Consider the following 18,314-nt stretch of genomic DNA (forward strand, 5'->3'; position numbering starts at 1 on the left):
GCTTCTGGGGGGGGGGGCTTTGCTGATAGATAGTGGTTGTTCAGGAATGGTTTGCGACTCCGTAACTGCGCGGCCATCCACGCAGTTTTGTGTATGATTGGCGCATAGTCAGGGATCGCCCAGGTGTGAACCTGGCCTAAAGGAGACTTTAACAATGTATGTTGGCTCCCATTGTTGACCTCTCCTGAAAATTCTAGCTGCCGGCTGTATGTTGAGTCATTTACCTGGGAATAAAGGTTCTTACTTTTTAATCTGCATCCTTGCTGTGGGTAACAGACTCAAAATATTGAAGGCAGAGATGGCTAGGCAACTAACATTTTCAGGAGTCCAACAACGGAAGCCTCCATATGGGCCATAAAGCCTTGTTTTTAATGAGCTGGTAAACTCATAGACTTGAATTGTGAGATAGAGCTTTAATAAAAAGGCTAAATGACTGTCTTATATGCTGAGCCGCTGGCTGAGTCCCCTTCTGAGTCACTGAGAACAATTTTACAGATAAGAGCTCTGAAATTTTTCTGACATTCTTTAACCGCTTGGTTGGGTTCAGGTCAGTGATTCAGAGTAATAAGCCAAGGGTATTAACAAAAAGGCCAGACAACACATATATTCAATGGATAACAATGGTAGCCTCTATGTTCCGCTCATTAAAGACATTGACGAAATTTGAGTAGATCTCTTTTGCATGTTTATTTAAAAGTATAGCTTAAGGCCCTTTCACACGGACGATTCGATCAGGTCCGCCTGTCAGTTTTTCAGGCGGATGTGACTGGAAGCACAATGTTACTCTATGGGCAGCCGCATTTAAATGGACGTGCATCTATTTATATCCGATTACCCCCGACTCCATCTAGGTCTGGGGAAAAAAATGGAAGTTACATTTTGGTGGACCCGATCCTGACGGATCGGAGGTAACTGGATGTAAACATGTCCGCCTACATTCGACTTCCCAAAGACCTAACATACTGTAGGTCTGTATAGCTCAGTTTTTAACTGCATTGCAATGGAATAACTTCTTTCTTAAAGGAGAACTATGGGGTTCTATCTTTTCTTTATTAATGCATTCCTTAGGCTAAATAAGTAAATTATGTAATTTACTCTAATTAGCCAAAATGCACAATAAGGCTGTAAAACCTAATTTAAGGTGGTGGGCGGGGCTAAGCGCCGCAATGAGGAGACATCCCGACGTGTCTGACGGGATCCTCCCCACTGATCTTCCTCACTGTGACTGACAGTGATTCTTGAGAGCTGCTGCGCGTCCACGAATATATGGACATGCACAGCAGCTCTCTTTTTATCTGCACGTCCCTGTGTGCCAGCCTTCAAGACAGCTGCTGTGTAGCTCTTCATCCCCTCCCTCCTCCTCATCTGTCCTGCCTACTTCACGACACGTGTAGTGTACAGCACAGTCAGTCCATATATGGTGAATGATGTCACTGGGTATCCCTGCAGACTGGCAAGCATCCGATCAGCAGGGATCCCCAGTGACATCATTCATCATATATGCAACTTGGCTCCATCTAGTGGTCAAAAAATATACTAACATTCGTTTTTGCCTTCATTCACACAGAACAATTTACGTAGAGTTTCGCAGGACATTTGGCTCTGCAAACTTTCTATAAATACACCGCTAAACCTCCTTGATCTACTAGCTGAAGAAATATGGCCAAGATATACTAGAATATTGCTACAATAGACTTAAATCCTAGCCTGTAAAGCTATTGCTATTAAATGGATGAACCCCTCTCCCCCTAGTCTGCTCCAGTGAAAACGTCTAGTCAACCAGGTTTGCCCTATGAGAAAATTATCTATGGGAAAAGAAAACGAGCTATAAAATTTCACAACACCTGGAACTCCTGGTGTGAATCCGGACTTACTTTAGATTCAGTGTAAGTATCCCATGGTCAGTTATATAATAATTTTACTGAACTGTCTTATTCAGCCTTGGGCATTTTATGGGCTGCAGTCCGGACACGGGCCAAACACTGACCTGCGCTCAATTATGATTGGCTAACAGTGGATGTGCCGGCCTCCAAGCTTAGTGCAGGCCCCCTCCTCTCCAGTCATTGGTTGCTAGGACCACTAGCATCCTAGCAACCAATGACATTGTGTCCACCACCTCTGCAGTGACATGAAATGTGTTCTCTGCCTTCAGCATTACAGGAGGATGGAAGAATATCTTCTTCGGTCCTCTCCTGCAGCCTGCTCCATCTCCCCGCTCCCACCTCTGGCCTACTAATAACGCAGGGAAATAAAGTATGTGGGGACAATAATAAAAAAAAAGGCACTCTCAAGGGGACAAAAAAATGTAAGGGAGCACATAATAGGGACAACTACTAATTAGGTATCCCCACCAAAGTGCCCTCTTACATTGATTGTCCCCATCAGGGTGTCCTTTTACAATACCTATGAAAATAAGGCGGCACTCTGTTGGGGGCAAATAATTATTAGTTGTCCTTATCGGAGTGCTCCCTTACATTAATTGCCATCAGAGTGCCCACTTACATTAGTTGCCCCCATCAGAGTGCCCTGTTACATTAATTACGAAAGGGGGGGGCACTTTGATGAGAACAACTTATTATTAGTTGCATCCATCGGAATGCCCTGTATCAGATTTTTTTTATCAATGTAAATACGCAACTTCATAGTAATGTTTTGGCCCTCCACAACAGTCCCGGTTTCTCATGTGGCACTTTGAGGAAATTATTTGCCCACCCCTGCTGTAAAGTCTTTGTTAACTTGATATGATATGTAGATGATTTAAGACTGTATTTGTCATGACTTTCTTTTATTGTTATTCTACTCAATAAAAGATGTTGACTTCTGCATGAATATACCATGCAATGATTCATGTCTACACCTATCCATAGGTGTCTATCAATATATTGAAGCTAAATAGTTTCAATATATGGATAGAGTCAAAAAATAAATAAAAATCCAACACGAATATATAAAATGATTAGAAAAATGCACAGATATTTAGATATACCATGCAAGGGGGGGGGGGGGTTATTACGCAAGTTACCAAGACACATCAGGCTGCCGCCCATTTAATACAGAATTTGATATAGGTTTCAGATGTATTTGTGACCCTGTGTCTTCAATTGTGGAGGGTCAGCGGCAGAGTTTTGTTATAGCATTCGTAAGAAATTTTTGCTAAGATAAATACATGGACTTCTACTGTTGACAATGCTAGCTACCTAGGTGTCAATCCTCTGACCAGTACTTTCTGAACCACTGACCTGTAAGAGGAATGCAGCAATTCAAATCAACCCTCCTCATCTGCTTCAGGTCAGTGAGTCAAAGTACTGAGATATAAAAAGCAGGGAAGCCAGACAATTAACATTTGCTAAAGAACAGGAATTGCAGCCTGCATAGTTCTCTCACTGCAGGTTTATTTTTTTTTAAATGGTCATGGGTATGTTTTATATTGGCGTAGTGCTATTTTGGAGCAGTGTAGGGAGGAATTTATGAATCAAGTTGCAGCCTTCTAGTAAATCTAACTGGTAATCTGTCTCACTGCTCCTGTTCTGCACTGCCTTGCTGAGCAATAAAGTTGATAAATCCACAACGCCATGTTAATGTCATGCAATAGACATGAAATATTTGGCCAATACGCAAACAGTTCAAACATTTTATAGGCTAAATCACTGCATGTGTTTAGTGGACAATTACAAAACAATGTGCCAGCTCCATGGAAAATGGTCCTCACAGGCAAGCCAAGTATAAGCCGTGATTAAGTCTTTTCTCTGAACTAACATAATAATAAAAAAAAAAAAGATTTGAGCAAACTGAAAACTTCCAACCCAACTAATCAACTTTCATCTGCGAGTGATGTCCTGAAATCATTTCTTGGAAAGATACATTTCCATAAAGCGTATACAAACCGTAACAATAACCTTCTCTTATTTGCTCTTTTTTGGTTAGATAAAAACACCATTTAAAGTGTTTTGTTTGTTTAAAAAGTGTAAGAAATCTGGTTGATCCTGCAAGGAATTCGGTGAGCTTGTACTGCCCTCGGAGTATGTGTCCACTATAACTGACTTCATATAGAGTACTTAATGATGTAAACATCTTACAGGACAGCTAGCACAGCTTAGGACTCTCCACCCATTTACAATTTATTCACAAGCTTGCTGCATATTGCAGAACTATTGCACGGCGTTGGTTGGGCTAGAAAGTACGTATATTTATATAGCGCCGACAATTTACGCAGCGCTTTACAATCACATCAGTCCCCGCCCTCAAGGAGCTTACAATCTAAGGTCCCTATCTCACATGCATATATACAAGGGCAAATTTAGACAGGAACCGATTACCATACCCAGCATGTCTTTGGACATATGGTTTATAGCAGGGGTTCTCGACCAGGGGTCTCTATATCTCCTGGGGGTACTAGGACTAAATTGGGGTATGGAGCTGGATCTTTGAATAATTAAAAAAAATGTAACAGGATCCTCTGCATTATTGAACCTAAAATCAACATAGACAAATTGAGTATCTGAAGTCAAAACTGTGTTGGAAAGAGTGGAGAGGGGTTAGAACCCGCCAGGTTTTCTTTTTCTTATAGCTGCTGGTGGCTGATAAATAAAAACCTCACATAGCGTCTAGCTGGGAGTATCCTGTTTGCACAACATTAACAACTGTAGGATGGAGCTCCAGGAGCATAAGAATTTTCTATGCTCATTGGCGCCATCTAGCAGCCGTAATGCCATGCAAATGGTATTCACTCAGTTATACGTTGTGCAAAGCTTTTATTCAGCCCCTAAGATTGAATAAAGAGAAAATCCTAAATTTTGAGTTGCTACCATAACAGGAATAGAGGGGAAATCTTCCAATGGGGACAATAAATTAAGTAACATCTTATTGGATTTCCCTCACTTTGGAGACTGTAGATTCTCTTTCTTCCTGTTTTGGCTACCGGACAGGAAGCGAAGAGAAACTCCCCATTGGGACATTGATAGTAAAAAAAACTGACAGGGATTTTAATTATCCCTACTCTATCCAAACCGAAAATACAACTTTTGGCTTTAGTTATACTTTCATGTGTCAGATGATAAGCCGATAATCTTGTCAGTAACTATACCTCGAGTCCATGTTTTGCATGCAAAAATAAACAAACTTAAATAAAATAAAAAAAATCAGGAAACATTTCACTAGTTGTAGCTAGCTTATATTATTTGTGGTTTGCCATTTTTATATAAATACAAAATTATGTTTTTCCTAGCTATCCATATGTAGCTAGGAAAAACAACAAACAGTGCTCCCCTCTCCCTATGCCAACACTATAATTATACAGATATGAAAAACATTTAATATGCAGTAAATCATATTATGTGCAAAAATTCATAATATCAGCTCAACTTCAAAATTCCACCACAACCATGTCCCGAAGGAAAACTGTGCGGAGAAGTGCAAATATCACACAATGTGGGGAATTCTGCAAAACTGGAGCAGGCAGAATCTGAAGCAATTGCTCATAGTAACCAATCAGCTTCTCTCTTTAGTTTGTTCAGTTAAGCTTTGAAAATTAAAGATGGAAGCTGATTGGTTGCCATGGACAACTGCTCCAGTTTTGCAGAATTCCCCTCAATGATTGTCCACAGAAGTGCTGTGTAGTGCAACCTGGAACAGATTCTCTTACATTTTTACAATAAAAATAGCCCCCCCCCACCACAAACACCCCACAGGAGACAAACTTACCTTCTACTATTGACACCTTATTTAAAAGGAACACTCACAAGCGTTAATAAAATTTGTGCCCGTAGTTTTGCTTTAAATAAGGACAATATACAGCAGTTATTCTCACTTCACGGGAGCAAGGGCACCTGCAGATGCCTTTACATCTAATGCCCCCGTTACTGTATAGAAAAGGGGAAATTCTTCATTGTCCAAACAATTATGTTTTTCTTTAGTAAAATGATTTAAAAAAAACACCTAAGCATGTGCTACTACCCAGCACAAGGGAACTCCAGTGTACAATCATATGTGGTAATGGCACCACTTCCTGGTGTCGTGTGTGCGTCCCTCTATGTGCATGGTGAGGTTACAACATTCAAGCATTGCCTGCTTTATATATTAACACATGTAAAGTAAAAGCAAACTGTTCACATCTTTATACTGTTATACTGGTACCTATTAGGACTGGTAAGATGATGATAGGCTGCCAAACTAGCTGCTGACAAGCCTGAAGTCCTCCCATCACAACTCACTACAAAATTTCAAGCTGCAGGGATTGTAGTCCATATACAGGATTTCTCTCATTAAAGTGGACCTTTCCACCCAAAAATTCTACCAATACAGCCCTCTATGTATGATGATTATTAATTTCGTAGACATGTCAGGTGTAAAATGCTGTGATTATGAAAACACACTTGCAGAGCATTCACTTCCTGCTTTGAAAGGGCAAAATTATGCAGTTTGCCAACGCAACGCACACTGGGATTGTCCTGTCATCAGCAGAGCATTGCTGGAAAATCTCATCTGTAATCTCAGGAGATCTCAGGGAATTTTCCTCATGAGATGATGTGCATGGTCACATGTCCTAGCCACATGTGCCAGAAATCAGGAAGTAATAGGAGAGCTAGTAATCTGCCTTTAGTAAACATGGCCACTGCCAGAAGACTGGGAAAGAAAAGAGAAACAATGTATGCAAAGAATACAAAGCCGGCAATTATCTAGAAGTATATGTTTGTAGATTGTCATTACTAAACATTTCTAAAGGTGTGTTTGCTGTTATTTTAAAAGATATGGGTACAGGTCCACAATAAGCGTTGATGAACGGGATGTTTTTGGACCCCCAAAACACATTGGCTATTTTACTCAATTGTCCTCTGACTCTAGTGGAATAAACAATAAAACATCCGGCCGCACTCCATATGTCGCTGGAAACTTTTTTATGGAATTCACAGTTACACAAAATCCCCCCTCAGGTCCACCCCTGTAACGTGTTTCACCCCATCCGGGGCTTAATTGTAGAGTTAGGGGTTGACCTGGGTAGGCTGCACACATACACAAGATCAGGTGCATTTAATCTTGTCTGTCTGCATTAAAGGGTAAACAGTATTTAAAGGGAAACCACAGTTTAGGGAATAATAACTATGATTCTATTGGATGCATATCTTGTATTGTGATGACTAAGGAACTGTGGTTTCCCTTTGGAAGCGGTGTAATCCTTTGAGTCAAGTGGAATAAAGTTGTATCCGGACTATTTTCATTAGTGTGGTGCTTCAATGTTTACATCTAAAATAATGACAGACAGTCTGGAAGAGGAAATATGGGAACATTTTGGACAACCCATTGGGGGACTAATTGTAAAAAGATTTCACCCCATTTATAGACAAGATCAGGAATCTGAAGGAATATTAGCTAAGACGCATAAAAAGGTAAGACATTTTTTTTTCTTTTCACACTGACGAAATAGTTGTTGAATGGTTTATTAGTGTGACGGTAAATCTCTTTTACAATATACAGCATGTGCTGCCTAATAAATTGCGGAATGGCACAGTATTAGAATTCCCCCATTGCAAAGCACCGAACAGTAGTAACTTTTTAAAATATGCATCAATGCTAAAACCATTACAATAGAGGATACATGTTTAAAAGATGCACACATAAAATAGGAATACCACATAAGCTGCCCTTCTAGTAGAAAGGATTTGCCTAATGTAACAAGTGGGGTAAAAAAAAAAAAGCTATCAAAAATATGAAATCATTTACCTTGTAGTAACCAAAGGTGACAACACCAAGCTGATATAATAAACAACTGATATAATTGCACTGTGTAACAGTGTCTAGCTGGTACCTCGGAGCACAAGGCGGCCAGCCTTACAATGAAAGCAGCATGTAGGTAATGGCATACAAATAGATTATAAAGATTCACTCCCTTTCAGAGAAAGTAGTATACTTCCAGTCATGAGCTGTATGAGAATAACATTCTGCAGGCTGTCAGCTAAGGCACCTTCCCTTAAGGCTCCTTTCACACGGTGTTCCGGTCAGGGTCGTTGGTCAGTTTTTTCCAGGTGGAACTGATCAGAAGCTCAATTCTAGTCTATGGGCAGCCGGATCTATATGGACCTGCGTTTACATCAAAGTCCATCTAGGTCCACAAATAAAACCAAAAACAACAGGGTGGATCAGAGGTAATCCGATGTAAACAGACACTTGTTTGCTTACATGCGACTCCCCATAGACCTAACATGGGTCCGGTTAGTTCAGTTTATTCCTCCATCACAAGATGGAGAGGAAACTGGACAGACATGGATGTCACAAGAGTGACATCTGTTCTGTACTGCTCCGATCAGCAAGGGATCCATGCTGATCGGAATGGATGCCACCTGTGTGAAAAGGGCCTAAAACAGGCCTCTCTCCTTAATACAGGCCTTTCCCCATAGTACAGGCCTCTTCCCTTAAAGCAGAACTCTGGTTAAAATTTGTATTAATGCCTACAGTGGGGCTACCCCCACAGTCCAAGGGTTAGGTGCTTGCTTTTGCCTAGGGAAAGACAAAAAAGATATACTCACCTGATCCTCCAAGCCGACTGCCTCTTAGACCAGGCCTGGAGCCTCCCCCCACCTCTCCAGAAGTCTAAGGTCCTCCGAGTCATTACATTGTATAGGATGTGAGGATGCCGAGGAACATACCATCGCTGCAGCATAGGATGAGTGGCTGAAGGCAGCAGTGTCGCAGCCAGCCAGCTTATAGAATCAGGCGAGTATAATGTGGTTATTTTTGACCCAAGGCAAAAACGAGCACTTGATCCTTGCAGTCTGGGGGTTGCCCCACTGCAAGGGTCTATACAAATTTGAACCCAAGTTGTTCCTTGATACAGGCTTCTGCCCTTAGTACAGGCCTTAGCTGCCCATAGTAATACCACTTACAGCATTTGCTGGACTGACATATAATCAGCCTTTTATGTCATGATTAAACATTCGCCCACAACATTCTCTCTCACAGATTCCACAGATGTCCACGATTGGCCATTACGAAAAAAAGGGGAATGGAAATATTTGTGCATCCACGAGTGTACCAGACAGCAACCAGAACCAAAGCAAATGATATTAAACATACTTTACACATTCATGGCTTTGTGCGTTAGTAGAGCATTTCCTCCAGGATTCTGCAGCATAAACAAGAACAAAACAAAAACGACTTGTCACGTTGAAGACATTTGTCCCCAAGTTACATATGTTCTGGGTGACTCTGTAAGCAAGAAATTACTTCTTCCACAGGTTTCTTCTCATAACAAATTCGATAAACAGCAGTGAAAAGTGGAAATCTGGAGGCGAAAGAAACAAATATAAATCAGAAAAAAAAAAATGAAAAGGATTTTGTTTTCTCATTATGGCCCTACTGAGGTCTCACACCTTTTTAGATCTCTTTATAGCCCCACGTGTTAAGATTTGTGAAAGATCTTTGTTAGGAAATTCTATTAAATATATTTTCTTCAGCCCTCAGACTGCAGAGCCCTGTGCTGGCATAGCTGAGTAACAGCCACAAGCCTCAGCACAAGCTTTATCACACAGACTTGTATAGCAGAGAAGGGGAGTCATCACTGTGGTGAAAGGGGTTGTTCAGATGATGTCACACTAACCACACTAAATACAACACATACAGCTGGTTCTTCACAATGGTAGAATGTGAACTAAGCAGATGAAAATATGCATCTTCTGTGGTTCCCATACTGCAAGGAAACATATACTGTACTCCAGGACTGAGCTCATGTTTTGACCAAACCCTATCCGAATCTGAACTCCTTCCAACACGGCCCAATCAGCTGCAACCTGAGGATTCCCCACCGCAGCTGCACGTAAACAAAATGCAGTGATGTCACTGACCTTATATGGCCACATTTGGTCAAAGAGATTGACCTTATATGGCCATATAAAGTTCAATATTGTAAGCACAAGCACCCTGCCCCTCTGTTTGGGCACAGCTGTTAGGTGAGGAACGCCCTGGTCTGCAGCTGATTGGGGGTGGCCCATGGCACTTCTTGAGGAGCTCAGGTTCGGGCTGAATACTCATGTGCATTTATTAACTTTCCTGTCTCCCTGCTTCTTATAGTCATCTCCCAGCTTTGCGAGTACAATACAAAATGTTTTTGTACTTTATGATTGAGATCTATGGCTATCATGTGGAATTAAGAGAAAATGCTGTCTGTTTAAAGCCGCAGCGCATGCTTCGTTATTTTTTCTGTGGATGTTGAGCTGCATTTGTATTAGAAGCACTTTGAGAGTGTGCACTTCATTTCTATGACGTGTTTTAGACTGGTTTGGTAGACCACAGATGTGACTTTGTAGTTAGGCAGACTACTGATATAGGATGACTTTGTACTGAGCTGAATGGCAGTCCCCACTGACCTGCACTGCGTGCGTTTCTATTTAACCTTTGTATGAGGTGTTTTCATGTAAGTCTACAATTCACAGGGAGCTGAAAAGTCATCAGTAACTCTCTGTTGCGGAGGACATCTCCTCTGTACCAGCATCTTATGATATGCTCTGTGTTAGATTAAACAGCCACACATATTGAGCATATGCAGTACCATGCAATGATATAATGTAGAATCCTCAGGAGCCATGCCTCAGCCCTTGTTTGGATGCGTTTCTATACTACAATCCTCACTATTCATTACTTTCCAGACATGTCCTGCATGGCTGTTTCTTTACTCTGCTCATTGTCTGCTATGAGTTTGTTTGTCTGCTAGGAGTTTGTTTGACATACAAGCTTTCCTTGACTTACCCATCATGGCTTATGAATACCTGCAGCTGGGAAAATCATTATCTTTCTGTCGGTATTGCTTCCATAGCAATGTTCTAGACCAGGGGTGGGCTGCCATACCAGCTACTGACAAGCCTAAATCCTCCCATCACACAACTCAATACAACTTTCAAGCTGCAGGGATTGTAGTCCACATACCTGAATGCGCTCATTAAACCCTGAGGGGGCGTGTTTTGGATTCCTGAAGCACGCTGGCTACTCTACTTGAACGCCCCCTGATCCTAATGGATTAAAGTTGTATCTAGACTATTTTAACCCTTTCGCTGCCAAGCCCTCCGGAACATTTTTCAAATCAGCTGGCCAAGCCATTTTTGAATTTTCTGCAATTTTTTCCTATTGATTTGATTTTCAACTGCTGCGTTGACGGTGCTTCAATGCCTACATCTACTTTCTAGACCAGGGGTAGGCAACTTCAGGACTCTTGTGGAACTACAAGTCCCATGAGACATTACAAGAAATCCACAAACATGACTCCCAGAAACGTCTGTTTCCCCACAGTTGGAGTACCCCTGTCCTAGACCATGCTGCTTAGACTTTACCCAGGCTCGGTCTAATTAGGCAGAAGAGTGAATGATGGTTTAGGTTGTAACCTGCCTCGCCACCACCCCCATGAAGGTTTCTTTGTAAATACATATTATATGTTCCTACAAAGCTTTATACAAATCACAATAGAAAAGGGTGCAGTGTGTCCAGCTTTTTTGTAACTTTTTTACATTGGTGGGGACAGAGATGACATTTTAGCAAAGATTACAGTGCTCTATTCTACCATACGCGGCACCTGCCTGTCCTCCGTTCCTTTAGAAGATTATTTGGGAAGGTGGGAGTCCTGAACTGCCATGTGAACAGGCCCTCTGGCAAGTCACGGTCATCATCGTTCACGACCCACTTTCATGATAATGAAAGCAATATTTTATCTGTAACAATGCCTGCTCTCCAGCTATGTTTCATTTGTATGAGCTATTCAGAACTCGGGTTTTTAAAATGCTTTCTTTTATCGGGTAAACACAAAAGAAACACCACACAGTCCTTTGTATAGAGTGCCATCTCTATTTGCTGAAAGTTCGACTAATAAAAGTGAAAAAGCACTCACTTGTCTACCATGCCTTTCTGCTGGAGGATGCGGTAGACTTCTGCGGAGGTCTGAGGGCCCTGAAGTTTCTGGCCATTAAGCATCTCCTTCTCGAGTTCTTCAATACTCTGCAGCAAAGAACACACGTTATTACAATTGCAGGCGCTCACAATAAAAAGTTTCTGTATACATTTAAATATAAAATGTAGAAATAGAACTGAACATGAAGAAAATTATTGGTTCATGTTACCAAGGGCTGTTCCTTTCTCTACAAACTTGTCAGCTGGAAGGCTTTGATACACCTCAGCCAAACAAATGTGTCATCCCGGGGGAGATATTGCAGTGACTGCACACGGTAGATGAATCTCTCCAGTAGCAATACACAGTTGGGTAACACATGCAGAGCTATGCAAAATGATTGTGTGCAGCAAGCTGTGAGTTTACAAACACAGAATACAGGGGGGTTCTGACAAACCCAGGCAACATTTTAAAGGCTTTATTCAATTCAGCAAATACATAGGACCCTGCTTCTGTGGAAACAGAATTTATTAAAAGATACTTATTAGTAATCCATCAACTCCGCGAGATGTTGAAAGGTGATGCGAGGAATCTGACACTGCACTGTTGCCCTTCTTTTGTCTTGTACCAGTCTTGCCACTCTCCGTTCTGCCCTAACATTGACTAGTCGCTGACGGCCACAATTCGCACGTTCAGACCCAGATTTTCGTCTGACAGTCCAGTCTTTAAACACTTTAACAACAGCTACTCTTGAACATTTAACAAATTCTGCTGTTTTGCTGATACTCGCTCCATGGCTCCGAGCGCCAACAATCATCCCACGTTCAAAGGCTGTTAAATCGTGTTGTTTACCCGTATCTTCAGAAAATAATCACTTCTACTGTTGTGGTAAACAACCTGCTTCCCTATTTATAATGGTCTGGCCCTCTAGCAAATTCAGCGCGAAATTATAGCTAAATCTGCAAAATCATTCACTCTGTGCGAATAAAGGCAAAAACGTATGTTCTTAGTATAATTTATTACTGCATTATGACCATTAGATAGCACTTAGAAGCATAAAAAATAAGTATTTTTGATGCTCCTCAGCTCCATCTTGTGGCCATATTCCATTGTGGCCATTCCCTGAACTTCCTATCCAGTACAAGATCACAAGGGAGATAGCAGTCCCCAGCAGCTGTCCATCTACTAGCTTGGAGAAGGGATAAGAAATGAGACAGCAAAAAGGAGCAGGGGAGTGGAATGGCTTGCTATGCTGTGGAGACGCACACAGCCTTCTATGGAGCCTCCAAGGGTGGCTCCATAGGACCCTGCAAGATAGCCAAACAGGATATCAGAGCCAGTGTTCAGGGATGCAGCTGATTCTGCAGGAAACTAAAAAACTTTTAAACCTCAAAGAACAGCTTTCATTGTAAGCAACTCAATCAGCATTTGAAACAGCTTAAAAATATTTTGAGTTTAACCGCTTGCCGTCCGCCCGCTGTGAAGAAACGGACGGATGGCAAACTCACATTGGCGGGTTGCCGTAAATAGAGGACTTTTTTCTGCTCGTTGGGTGCGCGCACGGGCAGAAAAAACCCGTCCATTGTAAACAGCCGTTACCGGTTGTTTCACATATAAGCGATCAGCGGCTCTATAGCCTGCCGATCGCTTGTATGTGCTGCCTGCAAGCGCCCGCCCCCCCCCCCCCTCTAGTGCCACCATCTCTGGCCCGTTGCTGTCCCGCCACCCCCCCCTCCTGCACCTTAACCTTCAATCCCGGGATCCGCTGCCCGGGACCGGCTCAGGAGGGTGTCAGGGGGAAGATGAGAGGGAGAACAGCATCTTCCTCCTTGCTGATCTCCCTCCGTACTGTGAATGCAGAAGTGATGTGTATTACATCACTTCCGCATTCACCTGTCATTCCTCTGGCTGATAAAGCCAGAGAGAAGAAGCTGATGAAGCAGATCTCTGCTTCATCAGCTTCTTTTGGGGTCCCCAGGTGACATTAGGGGTCTTAGAGACCCCTGATGTCTCCATAAAGAGGACCTGTCAGTGTGCCTTTGCTATTACTGTATATAGGGAGATTGTTATCCCCCTATGTGATAACCCCCCTATGTGATAGCAATAACATTAAGTGTAAAAAAAAAAGTTAAAAACTGTAAAGGAAGTTCAGGGAAGTAGATCTAATAGAGCTGGAGCAAGCAGTTTGGAAACATGACGACTGTAAGTGCTTGGGGGAAAATATCAAGAAATGCTTTGCTGGGCAATGTATATTTGTTTGATCTGGATTCCTTATAAAAAAGGTTTGCTAGTTTACTACTACTACTACTTTAGGTGTAAATGGTCCACAGCTTTAAATTCATAGTCAAAATGGCTGCTGAAAATACCTGGCCAGTTTTCACAAATGCCTCAGCAACTTTCCTGTTGCGTCCTCCGTAACAAGTCGTAATGAGATCAGCAACTCCGCAGCTTTCAAGGAATGTGGCGGTCGACACGCGGCCTTTACAGAAGATTTTGGCGAATGCAATCATTTCCATTAGTCCTAAACGAATAACTGCAGCTTTGGTGTTGTCTCCACACTCAAGCCCATCGCAAAATCCTGCACCGACTGCCACGATATTCTGCAGGAAAACACAAACATGGTAAAGCCCGAGAACATCATAGGCCATATCTTTCTATTATCATGTCAGTATACAGTGAGGGGAATTGATCAAAACCTGGAGCAGCTGTGCATTGCAACCAGCTTCTCTCTCTCATTTTCAAATCTTTTAACTGAACAAACTGAAGAGAGAAGCTGATTGGTTGCATTGGGCAACTGCTCCAGATTTTGTCGGCTCCAGTTTTGATAAATTCAACCCGGTGTATTTATTCACAAATAAACCAAACAGACACCTAAAGATAAGTAAATAAATCAATAAAACGATGTGTGAGCTTCAGATAGAAACGGCTAACAATGTAGCACAAACTATTTCCAGGGAAGTGAAGCTGAACCTATTCAGATTTACTAACAAGGTCATTTCATTAGATCCATTATGCAGCCCAGTAGTAAGAACGCGGCAGTATAAAACAGGCCTTAAAAGGGAATTTAAAAGGGAATTTCACCTTAAATTGATGATTATATTTTTGGTATGATGCAAGCGTTTAGGTCAGGGGTGCCCACAATTTTTGTGTTAAGATCTACTTTTCAAAACGACAAGCTACATGAGATCTACCAACGAAAAAAAAAAACCTCCCTTGGCTCTCCTTGCTCATCCTCCTGGCTGTCCCTCCCTGCTCATCCTCCTGGCTGTCTATCCTCGCTCTCTCCTGGCTGTCATTCCTTACTTTTTCTCCTGGCTGTCTTTCTTTGCTCTCTCTTTCCTGGCGGTCGCTCCTCTCTCTCTCCCCTCCTGGCTCACCTTGCTGTATTTGGCTGTGTAAACCTAAATTAATACCGTATTTGCTGGCGTATAAGACGGGTTTTGAGACCATAAAACTTCCCCCGAAAATCGCCTACATACAATATACCGCGTGGAGTCAATCACGGCAGGCTTTGTATTAATGAATAAATTTCCTTTGTAAAACTGTTGGCGCTATATAAATCCTGTATAGTAATAATGGGTTGAGGGGGAGGGAGTATAGTATACGATTGTGTGTATGAGTGCTTGCCTGTATGTTTCTCATTGTCTTGTCTCTGTACTTACTCGCCCTGGTTTTGTTGTCCAGGAACATCTGATGCAACTGTGTACTACTTTATTAAAATGGAAACTAAAACTTTCAAAATAAAAAGTTGCTGCCTTGCCCAGCATGGCCAGGGCACAGGTTCATTTTAGGTAGCAAGGTTTTTTTTAAAAAATTCAGCTTCCTTTTATCTATTGTACTTAACAAACAAGCAAATGAGAAGATTTAAGGCCACCCAGAGGGGAAAAAAAGTCTGACAACAATAATTATAAAACATCCAAACAACAAATACTGTGTCTTTTTACCAAGGCAAAGCGAGTGCTGTGGAGTCAAGTGATGTGATGCATCACTAAAATCGTAAAACCATAATAACAAGCTCTCACGGTTTACGAGGACACACTGGGCAGCCAACCTTGATTAAAAACACACTAAAAAGCAAATGAAGCAGCTAAGGGTCTTCGCAGACCCCACAGCTATACTTATTTAGCAGCGATCAGCTTGGGTTTCTTCTATATTAAATAAAAGCATATTGGGTTTGTTTTTTCTTAACTAAGTATTGTAATTAATTTTTTTGTTATCCATATTGTTCTAACCCCATTTTATAAGGCATTTCAATTCTCTTTTCTTCTACTTACAGAAAATGGAACCAATTAAGTTTTTAAGACATTTTGTGGTGATCAAAGGCTGCGTATGTTTCTAGAGTCAGTACGAAGATGGAAAATCAGAGAAGTGCGTTCCCTGATAGAATGGCATATGAATGTCAAACAGCAGAGTGCCTTTTGAAGAACAGTAAAGTGTATGTTCCCCTGAAGCAAATATACCTTTCAGCAATCTCACATGCTATGAAGCTGCTCGGTAATAATAATAATAAATAAAAAAAAAGGAGTAAAAAATACAAAAACAAAGCTCGGATGTCTTATCTTTGCTGCTTCCGAGTCACTCCGACACCGGCTGCATCCAAATGAGGCAAAAGCAATTTTTGTGTTTAGCACCGAGCTGCAAGTCACGATATAAATACCCTTTTAAGTAATGAGTGGCCACTGCAGCAGAGCACAACACAATGGGAAAAGACAAACAAATAAACAGAACATCAGAGGTAGATTAGGGAAATGGGCAATTTCATATTTTTTATAGGTAATAAGAGCTGGAGATATGCAATGATTTAAATGCAATGGAAGGTCCTAACGAAGACTTTTCGGGCACATTAGGAGGCTGATGGTGGCGAGCCGAGTAAGGAATGCATGAAAACTACTGCTATAATAGAGCCCTATTATCTCTCATGAGCAGAGGATCAGGTTATTACATATATAATAAATATATAATAAAAGCATACAGCAGGTTAATGTCCTAGTAATCCTTTTAAAGCTAAAAACCAAGGGTGTTGCCCAGTATTAATGGACATCCCTGGTCTGTGTTTATTTAGCACTGAGGAGAGACTTAAAAAAATTGCATTAGGCTATCTCCTACTTTGTCTGCCTTTTTTGCGGTCTCTGAAAACACATCTCTTCATGGAAGCCTGACAAATGAAATTTTACTTTTTCCATCAACTCATCCCAACACAGTTATTACCTTTCTGTATCACTTGCCCTTCCCTTTCAGACTGTGAGCTCTCACGAGCAAGGCCCTCCTAACCCTCTTGTTCTGAATTGTTCTGTAACTGTATGGTCTTCCTTTATATTTGATCGAGCTGTGCAAACTGTTGCCGCAATGTAAATTATGTACTGTATAATAATTAATTTAAAAAAAAAAATTGCACATCTATGAAATACATGCACATGTTCCCGTGTTTTATGCCATTAAAAACATTGACAGCACAGAAAAATACCTGTAGATGTGCAAGAAATATGGTTTGAAACTACCTTCCTTTTTTACATGACAACACACTGGGGGGAATCTATCAAAACTGGCGCAGACAAAATCTGGAGCAGATTTGCACTGCAGCCAATCAGCTTCTCTCTCTCATTTTAGCATCCCAAGAGAGATGCTGATTGGTTGCCATGGGCAACTGCTCCAGTTTCGATAAATTCCCTTCAGTGTATTTTCTGCTCTGAAGTTCAAAGCACTTGGTGCCATCCCTGCCTACTTAATTACTGACGAATAACAAAGAACACAGACCTTTCCTCATCTCTTCCCCATCTTCATGACTCTTCCTTATGCAAAGCAGACAGCACCGAAGGTATTAGCATATATTTCTGGCAAACCCAACAGGTATTTTTTGCCTTTATAGAATATAGACCGATATAACAAAAACATTCAATGACATAGCTAGGAGAAAAGGGAGCAAATAAGAATAAGCTATGCCGCACATCTTAAGTGCCACTGAAGCTTGAGGAATCAGGGCCATGGAGTCTCACTTCAGGAACATAGGCTATGCAATCTGTAACTAAAGCCACAATATAGCCTTCGTGAGCAATGAGATGACATCACAACGTTAGTAATACTTTTTAAAAAACAGCATTTAATTTTTAAACAAGGTGATACAATGTTACACAGTGGTTGTACTATACTGCTCCTTTGCAATGCAAGTCTATGGTTTGGCCAAACTATTGAAACCAATGCACTCCCTAAGTGGGCAATATGCACTGCCTGGCCCAAAAAAAAAAAAAAAAGGTCATGCACTCTAATATTTCATTGGACAGACTTTAGGCATGATTATGGCACACATTTGCCCTGGCATCATTTCAATAAACTTAACCAATGTCACAACATGTATTTTCATCCAGAGTTGCATTCATTTTTACCAAGATCTGGTAGTGATGATAGGAGAGTCAGACCACTGCATAAAGTCTTCCTCAGCACATCCCAAAGATTCTCA

General features: G+C 41.4%; 1 protein-coding gene across 3 annotated transcripts in view; it reads right to left on the reverse strand.

Moving 5' to 3' along the window:
* Nucleotides 1–1,304: 1,304 nt before the first annotated feature.
* The window catches only part of GPD1L (glycerol-3-phosphate dehydrogenase 1-like), a 44,466-nt gene continuing 27,456 nt past the window's right edge, over nt 1,305–18,314 (reverse strand). For 2 of the 3 annotated variants that reach the window (XM_018563754.1, XM_018563753.1), the window contains exons 6-8: nt 14,227–14,460; nt 11,864–11,970; nt 8,986–9,274 (exon numbers count right to left, since the gene is read on the reverse strand). In XM_018563754.1, coding sequence (XP_018419256.1) covers nt 9,178–9,274; nt 11,864–11,970; nt 14,227–14,460 — 438 coding nt within the window. In that variant the 3' untranslated portion in view covers nt 8,986–9,177. Of the gene's footprint in view, nt 1,318–8,985; nt 9,275–11,863; nt 11,971–14,226; nt 14,461–18,314 lie in introns of those variants that run through there. The other variant, XR_001941603.1, reaches the window with a different exon arrangement.

This window comes from Nanorana parkeri, unplaced genomic scaffold (assembly GCF_000935625.1).
Source record: "Nanorana parkeri isolate BGI_ZX_2015 unplaced genomic scaffold, ASM93562v1 scaffold692, whole genome shotgun sequence".
Classification (NCBI taxonomy): Eukaryota; Metazoa; Chordata; class Amphibia; order Anura; family Dicroglossidae; genus Nanorana; species Nanorana parkeri.